The 21,027-nt window shown below is 48.1% G+C and overlaps 1 protein-coding gene across 4 annotated transcripts in view; it reads right to left on the bottom strand.

The window, feature by feature from the left end:
- Positions 1-21,027, bottom strand: part of DGKG (diacylglycerol kinase gamma) — a 210,199-nt gene that overhangs the window by 102,061 nt on the left and 87,111 nt on the right. For all 4 annotated transcript variants that reach the window (XR_009402469.1, XM_059391334.1, XM_059391333.1 and 1 more), the window contains 7 exons: positions 20,304-20,396; positions 18,763-18,822; positions 16,028-16,107; positions 14,813-14,887; positions 12,548-12,633; positions 8,537-8,626; positions 6,340-6,500 (listed from right to left, as the gene is read on the bottom strand). Coding sequence is in view for 3 of the 4 variants with exons in the window: in XM_059391334.1 (XP_059247317.1) it covers positions 6,340-6,500; positions 8,537-8,626; positions 12,548-12,633; positions 14,813-14,887; positions 16,028-16,107; positions 18,763-18,822; positions 20,304-20,396 (645 nt within the window). In the remaining variant the exon portion in view is untranslated. The remainder of the gene's footprint in view (positions 1-6,339; positions 6,501-8,536; positions 8,627-12,547; positions 12,634-14,812; positions 14,888-16,027; positions 16,108-18,762; positions 18,823-20,303; positions 20,397-21,027) is intronic.

The raw sequence follows: 21,027 nt of genomic DNA, 5'->3' as shown, positions 1-21,027 counted from the left end.
CCCCCCCCCCCCCCCCCCCCCGCCAACATACCTCTAAGACTCTTAGGATTGGTGTCTGGTTTTCTTACTCTCAGGGATATGGGCACAGGCTCCTTCCCTCTGCACAGTTCTGATTATCCTTGTTGTTTTTAAAGACTTTACTTATTTATTCAACACAGAGAAAGAGAGAGTACAAGCAGGGGGAGTGGCAGAGGCAGAGGGAGAAACAGGCTCCCTGCTGAGCAGGTAGCCCGATGTGGGACTCAATCCCAGGACCCTGGGATCATGACCTGAGCCAAAGGCAGACACTTAAACCATCTGAGCCACCCAGGTTTCCCTGCTGTTTTTATTTTTTTTAAAAACTAGGTTTTGCAAAGCTTCCTTTCACAAAGACCAGAGCCTTGGTAATATTATTAGTTAAGCATGGGGTTCCATTGTAACCTCCCGACAAGTGCACAAGGTAGCAAGGGAGAGCTGAGCAGGAAAGGAGATGCTGATAAAGACCTTGACTCTGGGGTGTCTGGGTGGCTCAGTGGGTTAAGCCGCTGCCTTCAGCTTGGGTCATGATCTCAGGGTCCTGGGATCAAGTCCCGCATCAGGTTCTCTGCTCTGTGGAGAGCCTGCCTCCCCTCTCCCCTCTCTCTATCTGCCTCTCTGCTTACTTGCAATCTCTGTCAAATAGATAAATAAAAATTAAAAAAAAAAATCTTTAAAAGATCTTGATTCTGACCATATTTCTCTACCTGGGGATTTAAAAGAGTGAAGACTCCTTTGCCCTCTATTGAGCTCTGCGTCAGCCCCTGAGCTGGGAGTGATTTCTTTAAATTTTGGAAACTAGTACTTCAAGAGTCCAGACCCTTTCTTGGTAATAATTACAGCAACATGAGACTTCCATTTAGAAGGGCCAGGTGGATGGAGATGGGAATTGCAAAGCGTTGGAAGTGATGGCATTTCTGAAGGTCATTCCCCAGTGTCCCTTCTGTGAGGTGTGAGGAACAGAGGAGATGATGGGCTGCTCTTTCCTGAACTAAAACTAAAAGTCCAAAAGATTTTTTTGTGCTCCTTCCCAATATAAGCAACCATAATTTGGACTCTGAGATATTTGGATGTCTAGGCCAGTGATGTCCGATAGAAATAAATTTAAATTTTTTCTAGTAACCACATTAAAAAAGTGAAAAGGTGAAATTAACTTCGATAATATATTTTCAGTGACAAATATTATCATTACAACATGTAATCAATATAAAAAACCACTGAGATCTTTAAAATTCTTTTATACTACATTTCTGAAATTTGGTATATATTCTATCCTTACAGCATCTCTCAATTTAGACTAGTCTCATTGCAAGTACACAATCGCCCTATGTGGCTAATGTCTACCATATTGGACAATGCAGGTCCAAGTCACTTGGGCAGCTTATGGAGATAAAAAGGACAAAGGAGACAATAAAACAGATCATTTGGAATTTGGATAGTTCTGAAAAATTATGGCAGATGGGAAGATGAAAAAGAGTGTGGACCTGTTGTCCCAGATATCTCTCAGTGAGTCCCATTGTCTTAGGAACTCCAAGGGCTCTCAGGTGACACACAAGAACTTAACCCTGAGGGAATCCAAAAAGTTGCAGGGAAAAGGTGCAGGAGCCCGCAAATTCCCTAATGGGTAGGGGGCTCATCATTTTGGAAACTCAGCTGGTGAAGACTGAGAACTACAATCTGTAAGGTGGAGAATGGTGTGCGGGTTAGTGTGGAGACTGTGGCCTCTCCTTGGCCCATGGGATCCCCTAGCAGCAGAAATAGATTTCATTGAATCAAGGGATTAGCTGTCCACTCCTCCCGTGGAGGCTCAGTGACAGCAGAGCCTTTGAGGCACTGGGCATCACACATACCTCAGGAATTACTTCACGGGCCCAAACTTCCTGTCACTGATACCTGGCCATCCTGACATTTCTGCAAATCCAAAAATAAAGAGAAAGGACGAGAAGGCCAGAGAAGCCAGAGGAAGTAGCAGCCTGAATGACTATGTTTAAAATCTCCTGCCAAGGGGTGTTGTCAGTTAGAGGGACTGAGAAGGCCGACTCTCGGCTCGTCACTGGTAGAGGACCAGCATGTGTGTAGGGGAGGGGAATGTGGTAATGATGGGGCCATAGCAGTTCTCTGTGTGGCCCTGTTTATCCCTCCATGCGTGACGTGGATTTTGCTAGTACCCTGGGGCCCCAGTGAACTCGTCAGGACAAATGCTTTCCCACCAAGGGCCACCACAGCAGCGGTCACTGTCACGGTCATCACCTTTCTATATGCAAGGCAGCAGACACCTGACATCACTCAGATACCCTGAGTCCTTCAACAGAGGCAAAGACTTCGCAAGGCTCTCTTTGCCAAAGGAGTCTGACTCTGATTATCACAAGGAAGTAAAATTGTAAGTTGGTTTACATACCTACTTCTCCTCTTACAAAGTTTGGGAAGTCAAATAGGGAGGAAGAGCTTCTGCAAATGTCAGCCCCAGATTCTGTCAGAGTTGCGTGTTGGCTACTTGTTTTCTCAAGAATTTCCCTTTCCAACTTTTAAAGAGCGAGCATACAAACCCTGCAAACATTTTATTGAGAGAAGCCTTAGGGTACACCAAAGAGATAAAAACCATCCTGGTTCCTCACTGCTTTGTAATAAAATATTAAACACACCTAAGCGAAATGTGTATGGGAAAAAAAAATTGTGAGAAAGATATTGTGGAGTTCTTTATATCTTAAAAGATGAACAGACTGGGTTATTATAATAAGTCAGCCCTAGGCAAATAAATACCCTGACCAGTGAGTGTGATGGAGAATCTGTTTGTATGCGTTTCCTTGGGGGACACTTAGGTGGTCTCCTTTCCTTCCTCCTGTCCCCCAGCTTCCTTCCTTCCTTCTTAGTTGCAAAAATGAACTAAAACCATGATAATCATGGCTCTTGGGGTTAGAGTGAGGTTATCTAGATTAGGTGAGGCTGTTTATTCCTTTTTGGTGTGTTTATCCATGGTCAGGAAGTACTAACTGAGTGAAATTTTTTGCATATGGCACTGTGTAGAGACAGACAGGAGGGATCAAGAATCATGTTTTGGAAGCCAGAGCTGAGTGTGTCAAGGGGCTAAAAACTCTGAAGGCAGCCACAGCTGTAAACTGCCATCTAGAAGTTTCCAGGCAGGATACCCGGCCCTGCTACTCCTCTCTCCCTTCTGTCTCGTAGAGTCTGTGTCCCATCCTCACTTATCATTTTTCTCCATCTAGTTCAGTTCTGGTTTCTGTTCCTGTGTAAGAACACTTCTTCTGACCATCTTCTTTGTTCTGATAAGCTGTCTCCACTCACTGAAGATTGGTGGGGACCATCTACATCAGAATTATCTCATAGGCCTGCATACTTCCACACCTTGCTCAGGCCAACCGAATCAGAAAGCAAACCAGGATCTGTCATGGGGGTGGAATTTACATTCTGACAAAGGGCACCAGTGAGTCATCACACACTAAATGTTCAGACTTCCCCTGCCCGCTACCAGTGCTACTATGAAGGAAAGCATCTGAAGACAGAGAGGGCTGTTCAGAGGTTATATGGCTCCTGGTCCACAGCTCAGGGGCTCTGGAGCTCAACCCCAGTGGTTCTCAGCAACACCACTCACCAGCTGAGACCTGTCTCTGTATTGTTCTAAGATGCAGTTCCTTCTTACAAAATGCAAAAGGGTAATGACTATACCTATCATGTCACTATCAAGGTCGCTTCATGTGCAGTGAGGACTCAATAAATGTTAGCAAGCTATACTCTGGTTACTCTAGGAAAAAGACTCAAGTTTTTGTGAAATTATCATGATGGGAAGCCCACGTTCTAGAAGCCTCCTGAATACCAGACCTGTCGATCATGTCCCACTGGCAATAGCTGAGGGCTGTGCTTTCTTGCTAGGGGAAGTAGGGCCTGAGCTGGCGGCCAAAAAGGAGAGAAGCATTTGAGCCAACAAGAAGAGGAAGGAGGGGTCTGCCTAGGTCATTGGAGTGGGGGCAGCTGGAAGAGGTCTAGGGAGAGGCATCTGCCATAACTGAGGCCAGGTGAGCTGGGGAGATAAACCAGATCGGGGCACAGGGCCCTGAACATGCCGCCAGTCCAATCTCCCATTCTTTTTTTTTTTTTTAAGAAGTTTAAATGAATATTTATTTATTTTTTTTTTTAAATTGCTTTTTAGTGTTCCAGAATTGTTTACGCACCACATCCAGTGCTCCATGCAATATGTGTTCTCCATAATACCCACGACCAGGCTCACCCAACCTCCCACCTCCTCCCCTCCTAATTCCCATTCTCTCAGACCATGACTGTTGGTCCAGTGATGCCTCTGTCTTCTGTTGTAGCAATAGAAAAACAGTGCTGGCTTAGGAGCTCCAAAATGATAGCCAATCGCTTCATCTGACTCTTTGTTTCCTTATCTACAAAATGGAGCTACTACTTTTATGGCTGCTCAAATGCAGTCACAAGAATCAAGAAAATAGGGGCGCCTGGGTGGGCTTAGTGGGTTAAAGACTCTGCCTTCAGCTCAGGTCATGATCTCAGGGTCCTGGGATCGAGCCCCGCATTGGGCTCTCTGCTCAGCGAGGAGCCTGCTTCCCCCTCTCTCTGCCTGCCTCTCTGCCTACTTGTGATCTCTGTTGAATAAATAAATAAAATCTTAAAAAAAAAAAAAGGAATCAAGAAAATACCTATAAATATGGTAAATTTTAAATTCTGTAAATATATGGTATTTTAAAACATCCTTTCCCCTTCCACGGCTCTTCTTCGGGTCTTCTTATTAAAGACTGTATCTATCTATTTATTTATTTGAAAGAGAGAAAGAGAAGGAGACAGTGCATGCAGTGTGGAGGGTAGAGGAGGAGGAAGAGGGAAAGAATCTGATGCAAACTCCACGCTCAGTGCAGAGCTGACGTGGGGTTTGATCTCACCACCCTGAGACCATGACCTGAGCTGAAACCCAGAGTCGGATGCTCAACTGACTGAGCCACCCGGATGCCCTTCTAGTCTTACTAAAAACTCTTTTTAAATCTGCTCTTCTCTTAAGCTATGTATTATTTCCCCATCTAGTTCCTTTTTCTTTTTAAGCCACAAAAGTTTTCAAAAGAGGCACAGGTGAGGATGGTTGACAAAAGCAACTACCACACAATCTGGGCCCAGATGGTTGGTTTGGAGGGATTTCTATGCACCTGACACAAGCAGGGTAATTCTAGAGGCAAGAAAACTGAGAGGAAAGCCTGTAGGGCACAGCAGGCTGTGTTAGTTCCCGGTCCTCACTAGTCAAGTGTCCGCAGACCTCGTCTGTAAAATGGGGACTATGGGGACAGTGACACCTGCCAGACTGCAAAGGATTGTGATATATAAGGTCTATAACAGTGGAGAGCTCACAGTAGGTGCTCAATAAATGCTAGTGTCTTTGATGCATCCCCCTCCTGAAACCCGGCTCTATCTATGGAATGGATGGATCTTTTTTCTTCCAGATCTCATCCTTAACAGTTTCTGGTCCAAAAAGGAGTTCAGTATAACAAACTGAGTTGTGTTTGATGTGCTGGGGGCTGGAGGAAGAAAGAGGAGTGTGGAGCTGTCCTTGTGCTCTGTGTGTGTGTGTGTGTGTGTGTGTAGGAGGTATGTTGTGTGTGTGTGTGTGTGTGTTAGAGGTCTGTTAGGGGTGTGTGTTGGGAATGTGTGTGTATGCATGCATGTGTGTTGGGGATGTGTGAAATGGGCACAGTAAACCAATCCCTCCAATCCAATGCAGAGAGTACACTGGCGGGGTGAACACAGAAGGCTGTGGAAAACACCTAGAAGGATTGTGGAGCTCACCTGAGGGTGGGGTCAGCTGGGAGGAGATGCCTCCAGAGGTTTATGCACACCAGAGTGTGGGGAATACAGCTGAGATGGGAGAGAACAGGAGAGAAGGAATTCTGACAGCTAAGTTAGCTAAACCAGCCTGGGACCACTGGTTCTCTTTAAAGGATCCGAATTCTCAACTCTGGAAGCTCACATGAGAGTCTTAGCCTGACTTTGCCCCTTGGTTATTACTTATTTTAAACTGTTTCAAATTCTCCAAAGGGTAAATCTGTTTTAAAAATATTTTCTAATTTTCTTGTGGTAATTCCAATTATAGGGAAGGGAATTTCCTCCCTAATCTAGGGTGGGGGTTTGGTACATTCTGGATGAACATACCCAGGCCACACACAAGATGCTTGGGCCCGAGTCGAGACTAGGACAGCTGGGAGAGGTGAAGAGTAGGGACCTAGAGGGGGAGGACGGGGGACCAGAGCCTTCTGCCCACCAAGACGTTTCTCATCCATGCAGAAAGGCAATCCTTGACCAACTCACCACACCAATGGAGAAATAGTTGTTCATGATGTTGTACGGGACTTGGTCCCCATTCTCTACCTCCTCTCTGGGGATGACTTCCAGATGCCAACGGTCTAGCATCACCAAGGGGCTCTGCTCGATGTCCTTCAGGATTTTTGTCAAGCTGCCCCCTTCATAACCTGTGGAGCACAGCATTACATCTGACCCAGGGCAGAAAGGCTAAGTGGTTACCAACATACAGGCAGCTATCAGGACAGGGAACTCTGTGGGCTTCTGTGACCAGGAGACTTCCCAGCGTGTCTGGGGCCCCAGAGACACTTAGGTTCCCTGAGCCATGGAGGAGGAGAGACAACACAGTGTAATCAGAGAGAAGCTGGGTAGATTTGGAAGGCAAAGGGGTGGGGGCTGGCCAAAGGTAGGCAGACCTGTGTAGCCACATCAAGTCCTAGAGAACTGGTGGGCTGGGGGCCTGGGAAGCTGCACACGGGAGAACAAAGGGTCTGTTCCAGGACTAGGTCATGTCAGAGATGGAGAGTGTGGTAGACAGAATTTTAGGATGGTCTCCCCAGCTCTCCACCACCCTCCACCCAGGGGTATACACCCTCCAATTCATGGGGCTTATAAATAAGACAGGACAGTCATTGTCGTGATTAGCTATACTATTTGGCACAGGAGACTTTAAGCAAGGGAGATTATCTGAGTGGATCTGACCTGATTGGTTGAGTCCTTAGAAAGGACAGGGCTTTTCCTTAAGAAACTGATTCAAAGCTCTCATTGAGAGGGATTTCAGATGAGGGAGATTCTCTCTTGCTGGCTTTGAAGATGGAGGGGTCCATCTATCAAGGATAAAGGAAGCCTAAAGGATTTAATAGTGGTCCCAGCTGATAGCCAGCAAGGAAATGGGGACGTCAGTCCTTGAACCACAAGGGACTCAATTCTGCCCACAACATGAAAGAGCTTTGAAGGAAATTCTCCCTCAGAGACTCTAGAGAGGAGCATGGCCTGTGCAACACCCTCACTTCAGGCCGGGAGGCAGAGAACTGAGTCAGGCTGTTCCAGGCCTCCGACCCAGAGGACTGGGAGCTAACAAATGAATGTTTTGAGCCTCTACATTTAGGATCATTTGTTATGCAGCAATAGAATTGCAAATCATGAGAGGTTAGTGGGAGAAAGAGTCTTTTCCTTCAGGTGACACTCCTGCTGTCCTTATTTTAGGGCAACCCCAAAGAGTATTTTCAAGTTGTTAGTTTGGTCAGCTCTTCAGGGATGCCTCCCAAGACAGTAATGGTAGCAACTATGTAGCTGAGGGCCTGGGGGCTCTCTGGAAGCACGGGGCTGGGCTTCCCGCACAACCCTGGTGCGGAGCTATGCTGCCTAGAAGTGCGCAGCATGAGACTACGTTCTGCTTGTTCCTCTTGAACAGAGGGCTCTTCCCTAGCCTCAGTGTGTGGCTGAGGACATCTGTGCCTGCCAACTTCCTTCTGGGGCTGGCTCCTGCTTCCTCTGCTCCTGCCGCCAGGCACGCACCCAGCTCTGAACACTGACCGCTGCCTGAGCTGGTCTTGAATCCTTGCTGAATCGATCAGCCATCTGGAAGCCCATCCCTGTTCTGCCTGCCAGACTGCTATGTCCCTTCCACGTGCTGCCCTGACCTCCTCTGTGTTCTGGAGCATTCCCAACTCCATGGGGGCGGTTGCAGTTTGCAGAGTTCTCCTTAGCTCCTAGCCCCTTGTCCCGTGAGCTGGTCACCACATTGAGATCCTCTCCCAGCGGGTTTGCGAAATGAGGGCCTCTGGCCATGAGGGCCTCTGGCGAGCTGGACGCCCCAGTAGCTGAGCATATAGCTTCTCAGTTTGTATTCTGAGTCCTAATTCAGAAGAAGACCAGTAACTTGGACAGGAGGGAGTTTTATCCCGACGACGCCTGCATGAGCCCCTACTAGAGCGAGCAATGTGGGGCGAAATAGATATGACCCTAAAGCTATGCTCTGTTGAGGGGAGCAGGCTCTAGGTTGAGAGTCTCTGCATCAGAGAATATAGACTGAGGGCTTAGCACAGGTCTCAGCAAGACTTGGAGGGCAGGGGAATGGTCATGGGGTACGGAGGACTCTGTGAAATGTTAATTCTTAAAAGGGAAGTTCAGCCTGGCCCTGACAAGCTCCCCTGGAGACGGGAGGGCTTGTCCCCAGGGGGGTGCCACCGGCACACAGACTCACCTCCTCCCCAGCGGAGACAGCGGGCCAGGTCATTTCCTGTTCCGAGAGGCAGGACCGCCACCGGTGGATGTTTCGCGAAGTTGGCCTTATCTGCAACCATGCAGAAGACAAAACCATAGGCCCAGGTTACGAAAACTGAGGGTTATTTAATTATCCCTGATCTGAGCCTTAGAACCCTTTCATAGCATCTCTGTTTGCAGAGTTCCCATGATGGAAAGTACCATTGCTTCCTAAAGCCGTCTCTTCTGTCCATAGCGTGGGAACCACTCCAAAGGATTTTCATACTGAGCTCCCTCTGTCTCCCTGGAACTTGTACCTGCTTCTCTACATCTCATCCATATTCTTTCCTTTGAGGTGACAACGTACACCTCAAACACATTCATTTGTCATCATAGCTAACACCTTCTCCCTTTGTCCCTCACAGCAACTCTGCGGGGGTATTATCATGCTCCTGCTAGATGACGGGAGAGAGATTCAGAGGGGGAAAGTAAGTCCCGGGTCAGGATGAAACCCAGATCTCTGTGGTCCCAAGTCCAGGCTCCTCCTTGTTTCAGGGGCCAGGCAGGTGCACAGAGAGTAACACAGGCAGGTCTGAGAAATCAGGGAATGGTGGGACGTTTGGGAAACAGGAGCTGTCTCATCTAATTGTCATTCAGGTTCAAAGTTTAAAAATAATATTGTGTCTAACAAAACCTCAAAGTGTTATTTAGCACGCAGGTATGAATTCGTCACTTCCCGCACCTCCCAGACTCGCAAATCCCCAATCCCCAAGCTGCTCTGCCCTGTGACTTGTGAGGACGCATCAGACTGAACCGCTGGAGAAAGCAGACCTAACATGCCTGGTTTCACCAGCTGCAGACACTCAGCAACAGGTTGGCCTGGCCACACGGAGGAAGGAGGGACAGGCACGTGCAGCTCCTGGGCTCCAGGGGGCACCACGGACAGAAGCTGCAACACACCTGTGTCCGTGGATGCACCTGGGGGCGGGGGAATCAACAAGTGGCCCAAATGTTATGGCTGCCCTCGAAAAAGGGGAGCTCACAGGCCCCCCGGGGTTGTCTGGCTCCTGCTGAGCTCAGGCAAGGCCTAGGGTTGAGCTCAACACCGGGAGGTTTAAGAGGGGGACAGAGCAAAGCGATGGGCTCTGTCATTGCTCCTGGAACATGTGGTCTGCATGTCTGCTTCCCTGCCTTTGTGCCTGCTGCTCCCTTTGCCTTCTGTCTGCTCCTTCTGTGGTCCCCATCTCAAACAGGTGACCCATCTTCACGGTGTTGAGGCTAGAAACCCGGATGTCATCCTAGGTTTGTCCCTCTTCCTTACCCTGCCTCCATTCACACAGCAGTTTCCATGTGCTGCTTCCTTAATAGATCTCTCAGCAATCTCTTGTCACTATTCCTCTGGTGATGCCTGAGTTCAGGTACATGATTCCTCTCCCTCTCTAGAGTGTTTCTTGTATTTGACTACCTGTCTGTTCTCTGAATGTACTGTAACCCCCCTAGGGGAACTATGTCTCATTCATCATAGTATCTCTGCACACATTTACTGAGTGCCTACTATGTGCCCAGTGCTGTGTTAGGTACTGTGGCTCTCATAGTGGGTCAAAGTGCCATGACACAGGCTCTAATGGTGCTTACAACTGAAAGGGAGAGACAGATATTAATAAAGTCTTCATATAAATGATGCATAATTTCAAATTCATACTGGAAAGGGAAGAACTACAATCATATAATAAGGTGACTGAGGCTGGGTGTCAGGGAAGCCTCCTCTGAAGAAGCCACACTTTGACTGAGATCTGAAGTAGAAATTGACGACTGAATGGCCAGGGAGCATATCTGACAGGAGGAACTGCTTGTGCAAAGGCCCTGTGGTAGAAGGGAGACTAGTGTCTTCAAAGGTCTAAGAGATGGACTGGGTGCCTGGAGTTTAGAGGGAGAGGAATGGAGGTATGAAGTAGGGTCAGAAGGCCTGGAAGCTATTAGAGCACCAGGACCTTCTAGGTGATTTAAGAGGCTTTTGTTTTTCTCCTAAGAATGATGGGGGGCCACTGATGTGCTTTACGTACATCATGAACCCACTGACATTCAAAAAAGACTGCTCTGGTTGTAGAGCATAAGCAGATCGGCACCGGGATCAAAGTGGGGGTGGCTGAAGGCACTGAATAAGGGCTTTAATATTCTGGAATGAATGAACGAGCATGATGTGGATACTCCTTTCACCACTGCTTTCTGTTGTTAGGCCACCAAACTGTCGTATGACCTTTATTCTTTCAGTTGTGGGCATGTCCTTTCCCTGGTCTTCCCTGCAGGTGAATTTTATAAAACCACCAAGGCCGACATTCTCCTTCGTGATGGAGAGGGAACCATGTGAGCAGCTCCCAGGACAGCAGCCACCCAGCTTTTCTTCCCTGGGCTCCCAGAGGATGCCTCCCCCTCTCCCACAAACAACTCCGGAGCTGGAGGTGACAGGAGAGCGTGGGTGGCTGCCTGGCAGGGCTGTGTCCATGGAAACTGGAGCTCCTGTGGGGAGCAGAGGGTGGCAGGTGTGCTGGGTGTGGTCCCCTCCCGGTGGGCTGCCTACGACCTCCACAGGGGCAGCTTTCCCTGCCCTGGTCAGGGTCTGCTCCTGCCCATCCTTGATGCCTCTCTTCCTCTCATCCTGTTGCTTCCACCTTCAGACAATATCCAGAAGCTGACTCCTCCTCACCACCTCCTCTGTATCTCCTATTGTCCAGGCCTTGGTCACCTGTCACTTGGATTCCTGCAGGAGCCTCCTGATGGGTCTCCCTGCTGCTGCCCTTTTCTTATGATCTCTTGTGTCTTTCCTCTGCTCCAAACCATGAAGTGTCTTGGGACCTTTCTTGTATGAAAGTCATATTCTGTCTACTGTCCCCTACATCCTAGTGACTTGGCCCCATGCCATCTCTGCTTCATCCTCTGGCACTCTCGCCTCACGCACCCTGCTCTGAGCATGCTCTGCAGCCCACCTGCTGCCTTCAGCCACCTAGCCTGATCCTACCTCAGGGCCTTTGTATATGCTGTCCCTTCTGCTGGAACTGCTCTTTCCTCAAGTATCCTCACAGCTCACCTCTCTTCCAGGTCTCCATGCAAATGTCATCTGTTCTGTGAGGTCTTCCCCAAACACTGGGTCTTAGACTGGAGACCATCCCCAACCCTACCTACCTTGCCCCTTCCCTGCTATGTTCGTATTACCTTCTGATATGCTACATGTTTCCATCACTTTTTTGGTGACTGCCTTTCTCCTCCCTCTAGAAAGGAAGCTCCGAGAGAGAGGGATTTCTATGCGTTTGTTCACTACTGCATCTCTAGTGCTTGGAGGAGAGCTCAGCGCATGGAGGTGTCCATGCAGTATGTGTGGGAGGAATGACAGACACTTCCAGAGTTAGTCTTCATTATTTACGGGGGATGAGATGTCCAAGGACCCTCCAAGGACCTGCAGATCCAGACAGAGCTGGACTGAAACCCAGGCCTCCTGAGTCTCAGCCTCAGCCCTCCCCATTAGCCTTCTAATCTAAGCATACTGGACACAGAACAGCGTGACCTTTCTTTGCTTGTACTGATCTATGCTTTCTAGTTCTGCTTTCTGGACTCAGGTTCTGGTGCTCGTCTCAAGGTGATTTGCCTCAGGCTATGGATGCACCTATGCTTAATTCTGTGGCCTTTTCCCATTCCCCTGGGTCTGGCCAGAGTCCTAGTCCTGCCCTCTCTCCCGTGCAGGTCCCCAAACGGACCTGTCCTGCCATGGCCCAAACCCCGGCCATCAGAAATGTTCATGAGGTGAGGCCGGAAACTAAACTATCACACCTGTACCTGTGGGCACCCTTCCATTTTTCTTTTCCTCCCAAAGCAGATGTGTAGTTAAGCAGCACTCCAAGAGTGGAAATAAGGATGAACAAGACATGGCTCCATTTCTCTCTCCTGTTGATTGCCTGTCTCTGACTTTCAATATACTTATCATTAATAAACTCTAAAGGCCCTCCCAGTCCATTCTTACCAATGCAATCCAAAATCCAGCCGACTGTCCCATCTCCTCCGCAGGCCAGAACACGAAAGTCTGGAGTATCACGGAAAAAGTTCAACCTGAGAAGTAAAAGGCCAAAATGGTCTTATTTACTAGGCTGTGGCTGACATTTGACACTGCTTGAGTCAGCGTCTCCCCTGTTCCCTGGGAGTATGTTACAGCCCTGACTCCTTTTGGGGTTGAGGGGATCACTTAGTATTCTGAGACCAGAACTTCAGGGCTGCGGAAGAATAGGGAAGAATCGGGAAGAATCCTGGGGAGCCTTCCTTGTAGAAGGAGAATCTGACTCAATGTTCAACACAAAAGAAAATGGTTTTTCTAGATCTGCTGCTATTTGTACGGAGGAGGCCACCGTTTACTTCTTTGGGCACCAATACAATCAACCCCAATGTTCCCACTCCTCTCTGGCTCTCCTTCCTGCTCTGTCCTCCCAAGCTCTCCTGTAATTCAGATGTAGTGAACTAGCTGGATCTCCATCCCACTGTCCTGTGGGTCTGGACCGAAGTGGAGGGAGCACCACGGCTCTTCATGGGGGGCTCACAAAGCTCTAAGGCATCTGTAGATAGAATCCAGAGGGCCATGAACTTGGGAGGAAAAAATGGTACATTCTTACCTTGTGTAGGGCCTGAGATTTAGCCTCTCCAGTTATCGAAGTGGGCAACAAATCACAGAGGTTCGAATAATACTGATGACTTTGTTAGAAGTCAAATTCACAGGTATTTTCATATTATACTACAGTTCTGGCAGCTGCCCTTACTACCACTTATGCTCATCACTGCTTTAATTAACGGTCGTTACTAGATCCGCCTCTGGATCTTACCAAAAATGTGTTAGTAAATCACATATATTCCGGTAGCACAATACTTTTGTTTTTAATATTTTGATTACTGTCTTTCAGTATAGTTCGTTTCCCTGAGGATCATGTATATTTCATTTTACGCATTAAGAAAAATTCTGAGAAGAGGTCCATTGGCTTCAACAAGCTGCCAAATGGGGCAGAAACAATTTACTAGCCCTGAAAGAGAGGGGGCTAGTAAAGCGGCTTGCAGATTGCCTTCCAGTCACAGGTCACGATGGGGGAGTGATTACGATCATGGTGACTAGGGCACACCCAGAGCATCGGTGGGCTCTGTTTAGAAATTGGTTTTACACGTAAAACCTGGACTTACACTCATATTTCTTTCTCCTTTTAACTGGGTCTGGCACCATCATAGCCATATAAATAACAGCTCTGTGTCAAACAACAAAAGACTGGGACATAGTGCCTTTTTAGAGTCCCTCCTGCAGCCCCTTCCCCTGCCCCCACCCACTGAGGGTCTTGCTGGACTGAGCCTGGGAACGAAGGTTGGGAGGCTGGGCCAAGCAGCCTTGTGCTGGGAAGCTCAGCCCAGGGTGCACGGATCTGAAAAGCCGGCCTGGACACAGACAGGCTCAGGCATGCCAGCAGATGTCCCTAGTGCACCAGCTCTGTCTGGTAAGAAGCCCAGGCTGGGAGCCTTCCAGGCCCGATGCTGAAGCGGCCTCTGATTACAGGGACCCACAGCCATCACATTAGTGTACCATGGGGCCCAGCCTCTCCTACCAGATGGGGGTGGGGGTGGGGGATGGGATGCGAACGGCTGCAAGGGGCTCCCTGCTTCCTTGCCTCACTCTCCCGCTCTAATGGGCAGTGAAACAGCCAACAGTCACCTGCAGGAGAAGGGCCAGGGGCAGCTTAATACCCTCTAAATGGGAGAATCGGGGGGGGGGGGGCATTGATTTCACTGAATAACCAATTGCCTCGATCCTAAAATCCTCCCCAGCAGCACATGCCGCAGAACTCTGAGTCAGCTGTACAGATTTCCGAACTGCTGACTGCGCTAGGAAAACGCTTTCCTCCTCCCTGATGACTCAGTGTGAAGCCACCGCGAACACAGCCTTGCAGAGATGTTCACGTAATTTACTAGCCCGCTCTTCCTGTCATTCCAACGAATGGCATGTGTGCTTTTTCTCTTTCACAAAAACAACAACTTTTTCTAGGGTGAAGTACACCAGGAGGCCTCTTTCCGGAGCTAGCCCCAAGGAGCAACCCCAGGAGCGAGTAAGAGCAGAGGTGAGGAAATGAAGACAAAACAGAGTAAAAGGGCAGGAAGGATAAGTCCACAGATGAAGGAGAGACAAGGAGGGTGACCAGAGAAAGGTATCCTCCATAGATGGAAGGGGGAGGAGGAGAGAGAAGTAACGATTGTTTCTCCATACCCTGGGGTAGGCCCCCCATTGTCCAGGTTGAAAACTTGTTTGGGGTTGAGCAGATAGTGGAATTTCCGAAGAATTCTATGGAAAAAACAAAAAAGAAAGAAAGAGGGACAGAAAGAGAGACAGAGAGGGAGAATGTCATTGTGAGAAGTCACAGTAGGGCAAACACCTCTGGAGCCCACCAGTGGCGGGAATCTGGGTGCATTTCAACCCAAGAGGGGAGAAGACAGCACAAGGCCCAGCAGACCCTGAAGTCCCAGGTCCAGCTGTACCATTCACACCCCCACGCCCTGACTCAAGGCCTCCCCACCATCCAAGTAGCATTCAACCCCAGGACTATCCTCCCTTGCAGATGAATAAAACTTCTATTCTCTTAAAGCTCTGTCCTTCTCCCAGAAGTTCCATATATTCTAGGTCGTGCAATTCTGCTCTTTGTGGACTATACAAAGGTAACAAGGAACCCTCTCTGGAAAGCCCACTAGAACCTGGGATCAGGAGGAAATGCAGGAAGTGGGGCTGAGCAGGGGAAGCCAGGGGCAGTGACCACCTCTAGGCTTGGTGTCAGGTTCCAACTTGGGACTAATCAGGTCAGTTCAGGAGGGGTGTCCTGCACCTTGGATGATGGTGGGTGGGAGAAGAGAGGTTCTCATAGTTCTTGCTTTAACCCTACTTATTATGTTTGTAAACCTGGGTTCCAGATCACTGCCTCATCTGTCCGTGATCCTGAGCTGAACAGGACGGAGAGGCAGAGCTGGTTCACCCAATTTCCCTCTCTCCTCCCATTCCCTCAGTGCTTCCAGGAGATGGGGCATTTCCTTCCCTGAGGAGGTCGTGCCCTACTTTCTCAGGAGTTGGACAGGCCAAGAGGTCCCAATCAGGCAAGTCTTGCCACTGCTCTTAATCAAGGAAGGGCCTGTGAGGCTGGGAAGGAAATCTTCGTCTCCGAACCTGGTTGGAACTTGGGAGCCGTAATAATGGTTCATTCGATGGGCCCTAGGCTAAGGATGTGTCTGCTTTAATCCTCACCACGGAGCTATGAGAGGAGTGGAGGAAACCAGACCATAGAGACGTTAAGCAGTTAGCTGAACCAGGTCAGAAAGCGGTTGGGGGTTGGAACACACATCTGCCTGGCTCTGCAGTCTACCCTCTTAAGGGGAAGAAAAAAAAACCTGCGTGAACTTGTCTCAGCCTCTCATTTTGAAAAAGAAGAGAACATACCTTTCTCCTTGTCTCCCTCCACTCTTGGGGTTCACCAAGACCAGCAGGGGGTGGGTACCCGGGGTGGGAATGATCTTATACTTCAAAGATAAAAGAAAAAGAAATTAGCTCTTTGTCCAGCCGAGACGTCGAAGGAGATGAGAATTGACGCTAAGATGGCTTCCAGAAAAGGTGGACGGGAAGCAGTTCCCGGCACAGAGCAGAGGGAGTAGGGAGGTAGGTCTTTGTTCCCCGGCTGAATTTCCTGAAGGGTTAAGCAGCTAAGTGTCTTTGACGTAAGTGGACCTACGCAGTGTTAACAGTGAGTTTGAGGCTGGGATCAGAGATGCGGCAATGGCACCATAGCTTCAAATCATTCAACAATGGTGTGGTATTATGTCTATAAGCACAAGATTAAAGATATATTTTTTAATTCTTTTTTTTTTGAGGAAGCTCGATGCCCAATGTGGGGCTTAAACTCACAGCCCCTGAGATCAAGAGTCACACCTCCACCCACTGAGTCAGTCAGGCATTGGCTGGAAGCACAAGATTACACTTTGTGAGGGATACAACTGAGTATAACTTTAGAAGTTGTGGTCTTCTGGCCATACACACCCACCAAATTACACTCGTGAAGTTAACCATCACTTCCACTAGCACCTTCCACATCCACATTTCTAGCCCTCGTCTTTCTCTTGAGCTCTGGTTCCACATTTCTCACTGTCCAATGGATACTTTAGCCAAACATCTCACTATCATTGCAAACTCATGTGCCCCACAAAACTGGAACTGTTTCCCTTAAACATACTATTATCATTCTGCTCATCATCTAGGGAAGACCCTATCCTGACAATTACTTCCTCGAATGTCCCTTTATCTCTGGCAGTCACCATGGTACCCACACTGCTCGGGCCTTTCCCACCTCAGGTAAGACCTGTATACAGTTCCTTCCCAGGACATCAGTCCTGCCACTTCCACTCAGAAACCTTTAATGACATCTTGTTGCCCAGAAGATAAAAATCCCAATCTCCTGATGTGGTATCCATGACATTTTAACACAGTCCCAATCTGTTGCCTCTTAAATGCTAAGAGCTTCAGTGGCAGTCCCAGTCCAGTCTGGCTTTGACTCTCCAGTCAGTGTGTCCCCTGCCTTCCCACCCTGGGGGTCTGCTCGCACTGGTTTCTTCTCCCCCTTGATGCTCTGAAGAGCCCTCTTCCTTTTTTGCAATCTCTTAAAAAGAACTTTGCATTCTTAGGGTCCAACTCAAGAGCTATATCCTCTATGAAGCTTTCCTCTATCACTGCAGCTAAGACCACTGCACTTGAAACACAGAATATCTTCTGGGTTCCCTTTGCTGTCCATTCATGTGGGTTTTGTTTCATGTGTTCTTAGGCAAATGTCTCAAAATATCAACTGGATTTTAAATGCCTTAGGAGCAGGGCGGGTGTGCGTGTAACCCTCCTACCAAGCACCCCGTGACACCAGACTGGGCAGTGGGGACTTAATAAACACCAGTGGACACAGCTGAGGGACAGACTGATAGGGAGATGCGTGAGGCCTACCTTTTCAGATCGCAAGCTGAAATTTCAGCAAGCACAGCACTGTGCTGTTTGAAATGGATGCTGGCATTCTTTATGAATGTTTAAGAATTTTCTCATCTGCCCAGAGTGACTGTCTGTGTGACACCCAGAAGCATCTTGGAGCCTAAGGAGTAATTCCTTACCTCCGGGGATGATATTCAAAATAGTTAATCATCTGTACAGCATGGACACTCCCAATCAAAACAGATGCAGGATAACCAGACAGTTGCAAGCTGTAAATAGCTGGTATATGGTACACCTTCTTTGTGTGTGTGTGTATCTGTTCCACCTGACTTTCTGCCTTTCTACTTGTCTAGGGCTATGCCATTTTACTATGGTTTCTCCATCATTGTTGCTTATGTTTTAATTTTCAAGACATACTAATCTTCATGTTCTCATTTAATCTTAGAGCATCTCTGGGAGGTGGGCAGTGTAGGGACTGCAATGCCCTTTTCCAAACAAGAAAACATGAGGCTCGGAGACAGAGGAGGAAACCCTAGTTTTCCATTTCCTTTTCTAATACTCTTACTTGGTGAACCCAAGTAAAAAATGAGTTCTTAAGGGGCGACTGGGTGGCTTAATCCATTAAGAGTCCGACTTTGGCTCTGATCATGAACTCAGGGTCCTGGGATTGGGTCTCGAGTGGAGCCCCACATCAGGCTCCTTGCTTGGTGGGTGTCTGTTTGTCCCTCTCCAACTTCCTCTTCCCCTCCCCCTGCTTGTGCTTTGTCTCTCTCTCAAATACGTAAGATCTTTTTAAAAAATTCTTAAGTATATATTCTTACGTATACATTTAAGGATAAAAAGGAACTTTTGGATCTGGTGAACTTTGTTTTGGCAAATCACATTCTAGAAACAGCTTGACCGTCTTGGGAAACCCATTGTATGTTTTCAATAAGTTTTACATGACTTGTTCCTAAAGAGGTGATAAAGTTAATATGACCAGCAATGGAATCAGCCAACCTCCCTTTTTACCACTTGTCAATAGAGTGGTGGTCAAAAATAATCAGAAGCTGGAAATAAAGTGTCCCTCTTGTGTGATGTATTTATGTAATTAATCAGATGAGAAAGCAAATGTTGAGATTTATTTCTCTAGAATCCAAACCCTGTCCTCCCCGCAGGCAGCCTTGGACACGCTTAGAACGAGAGACCGGACTTGGGACTTGCTGAAGTACCTGCGTCACAAGTTCAGTCTTGGCTGACACACTGCCATCAGACTTCCCACCTTGCCTGTCCTGTGACGAGAAAGACAAACGTATATTTTTTTAAAATGCCCTAGTTAAAATAAAAAAACAAAAAATCAGAAAAAAACCAAATAGTTAATACAAAGATACTGCAAAACCAGTAGAGAGTAGGGAGGAGTTTATCAAAATGGGGCTTGAACCTAAAAAAAAAAAGAAAAGACATGCTCCCTATGGGTCTCTCTAGGACTCCCCAGGCCTCTGTCATTCTTTGCTCTGACTTTAACTTGGAGACACTGGAACAGACCTGGGGAGAAGAAACTCTAAAACTGACAGAAATCTTTGTTGATTTAGAAGCTCAAGTTCTGGAAAGCCTTGTCTTAGACCTGGCTTTTCTGCTCAGCACTATCTAAACGATGGGATACTGCGTTAAGTCATTTCTTTTAGTTTTGTTTGTTTTCTTCAATGTTGATTATTTTCTATTGATGTTTATTTCACATGTGTTAAAATCCTCAAATCTCCATCCCCAGTTTTTCTATATACATATATGCCCTTGTCACTACGGTCTCGTCAAGCTTTGACACCTGGCTTTGGAATTTCATAAATGGAATCATAGGGCATGTCTTTTTTAAGTCTAGTCTCTTCCATTGAGCATCTATCTTTGAGACTGCCCGTGCTGTTGCAGCTAAGCATGGCTCTCTCACGCTGCAATGAGGTATTCCATTACACGGGTATGCCTCAGACCCCTGTGGTCAGTGGTCATTTAGCCGGTCTCTAGTTTTTTATTGTTACGAACAAGATCAATATGGACATTCTTGCGCCGGCCTTTTGGTGAAACAAGCCCTTGTATTTCTCAGACAGATACCCAGGAGGACATGTTGGGTCATGGAGTTAGTGTTTTTCCAACCTAGTAGGTACTGCCAACTGGTTTTCCAAGGGAGTGCTGTTCCTTTCTTTCTTTCTTTTTTTTTTTTTCATGAAAAAGGAGTAGCTGGTCAAGTCAGGGGTGAGGTGAGAGGGGCCCGCAGGCCCTGGCAACATCTTGAAGATAGAAGGGATCGTTAAGGTGTTCGGTGTTTGGTCCAAAAGAGGAATATCCAACACAAGAGACAGAAAATTTCAGAAGGACCTAAAGGGACATCAATATTCCTGCTTTCATCTCCAAACAAGGTTTGGACGCCTAAGAGGGGAGAGATTCATGTTTCGACAAAAGAGACAGGCTGACAGGGACAAGGGAGGCCGAGCCGCACACAGGTGGGGACAGAAATTCCCGCAGCTTGCTGGGCTGGCAAAGTGCGTAGAATGTACGTGCTTTCTCCATGGGCCATTTTGGAGCATTCAAGAAGGCCAACAGAGAGCCCCAATCAGGGGAGTTTTCTCTCACAAGCTGATGAGTGCCGCCCTGAGCTTTCAAACATGTAAACACAAAACCTAGGAGTTGTGGGAAGCCCTCGGAAGGAGGTGGCTGTCTGAATGCCACCTGCATCTGAACCAGGAACCCAGAGAGCCCAGAGGCCTGGTGGGGCAGCACTTACCCGCGTCACAGGACATATTGAAGTGGGCAGCAAAATATGGTCTCTGAGTTCCCCACCATCACACAACGTTGATAATTCACATTTGCGGTGAAACTGGAGGGAAGAATGAAGAAGCAAGTGAGTGAGGCTAACCGGGGTCAGTTCAGGTGTGAGCCTTCAGAGACTTGCCAGGGAGCCAGCAATGCAATACTCCCCCAAATCCTTATGCACTGCCAGCTTTGGCAGGATAGCTGTGTGTGTGTGTGTGTGTGTGTGTGTAGCGTGATGTGGTCAGGGGTGTCATATTGGCTGCAGGCAGAGACAAAGGAGATTGAGCGCCGTCCACGACTGCTGGAGTGAAATGGTCATGGGCAGGCTGGGACCCTTCGGTGAGGCATGGCCCTGTGGATTCCAGAAACCCCCTTGGACCTAGGCTCTGAGACTCTGTAAGGAAGGAGAGCTTGTTGAACAAACTTGTGAGAGGCTGGAAATAAAACCTGAGACTCTTCCTGTACATTTTAAGACATCTACAGCCTGATGTGCAGACACATCTTTTCTGAGGCTGATACCTGGTCAGGGGGACAAGACAAGACACAGAGTTTCCACGGCAGGCAGGGCGGGCAGCGTCAGGTGTCCCAAGGGGACATAGACCTCTGCTGTGGAGTGGGGCTGCTGTAAGGGGTGTGCCTTCAACAGATGCCTTGAGGAGCAGGGGCTCTCGTGTCTATTTCCACTCCTACCCTGT

This window comes from Mustela nigripes, chromosome 2 (genome assembly GCF_022355385.1).
Source record: "Mustela nigripes isolate SB6536 chromosome 2, MUSNIG.SB6536, whole genome shotgun sequence".
Classification (NCBI taxonomy): Eukaryota; Metazoa; Chordata; class Mammalia; order Carnivora; family Mustelidae; genus Mustela; species Mustela nigripes.
Note: the sequence above shows the minus strand (reverse complement) of the source record. Positions and strands in the feature narration are given on the sequence as shown.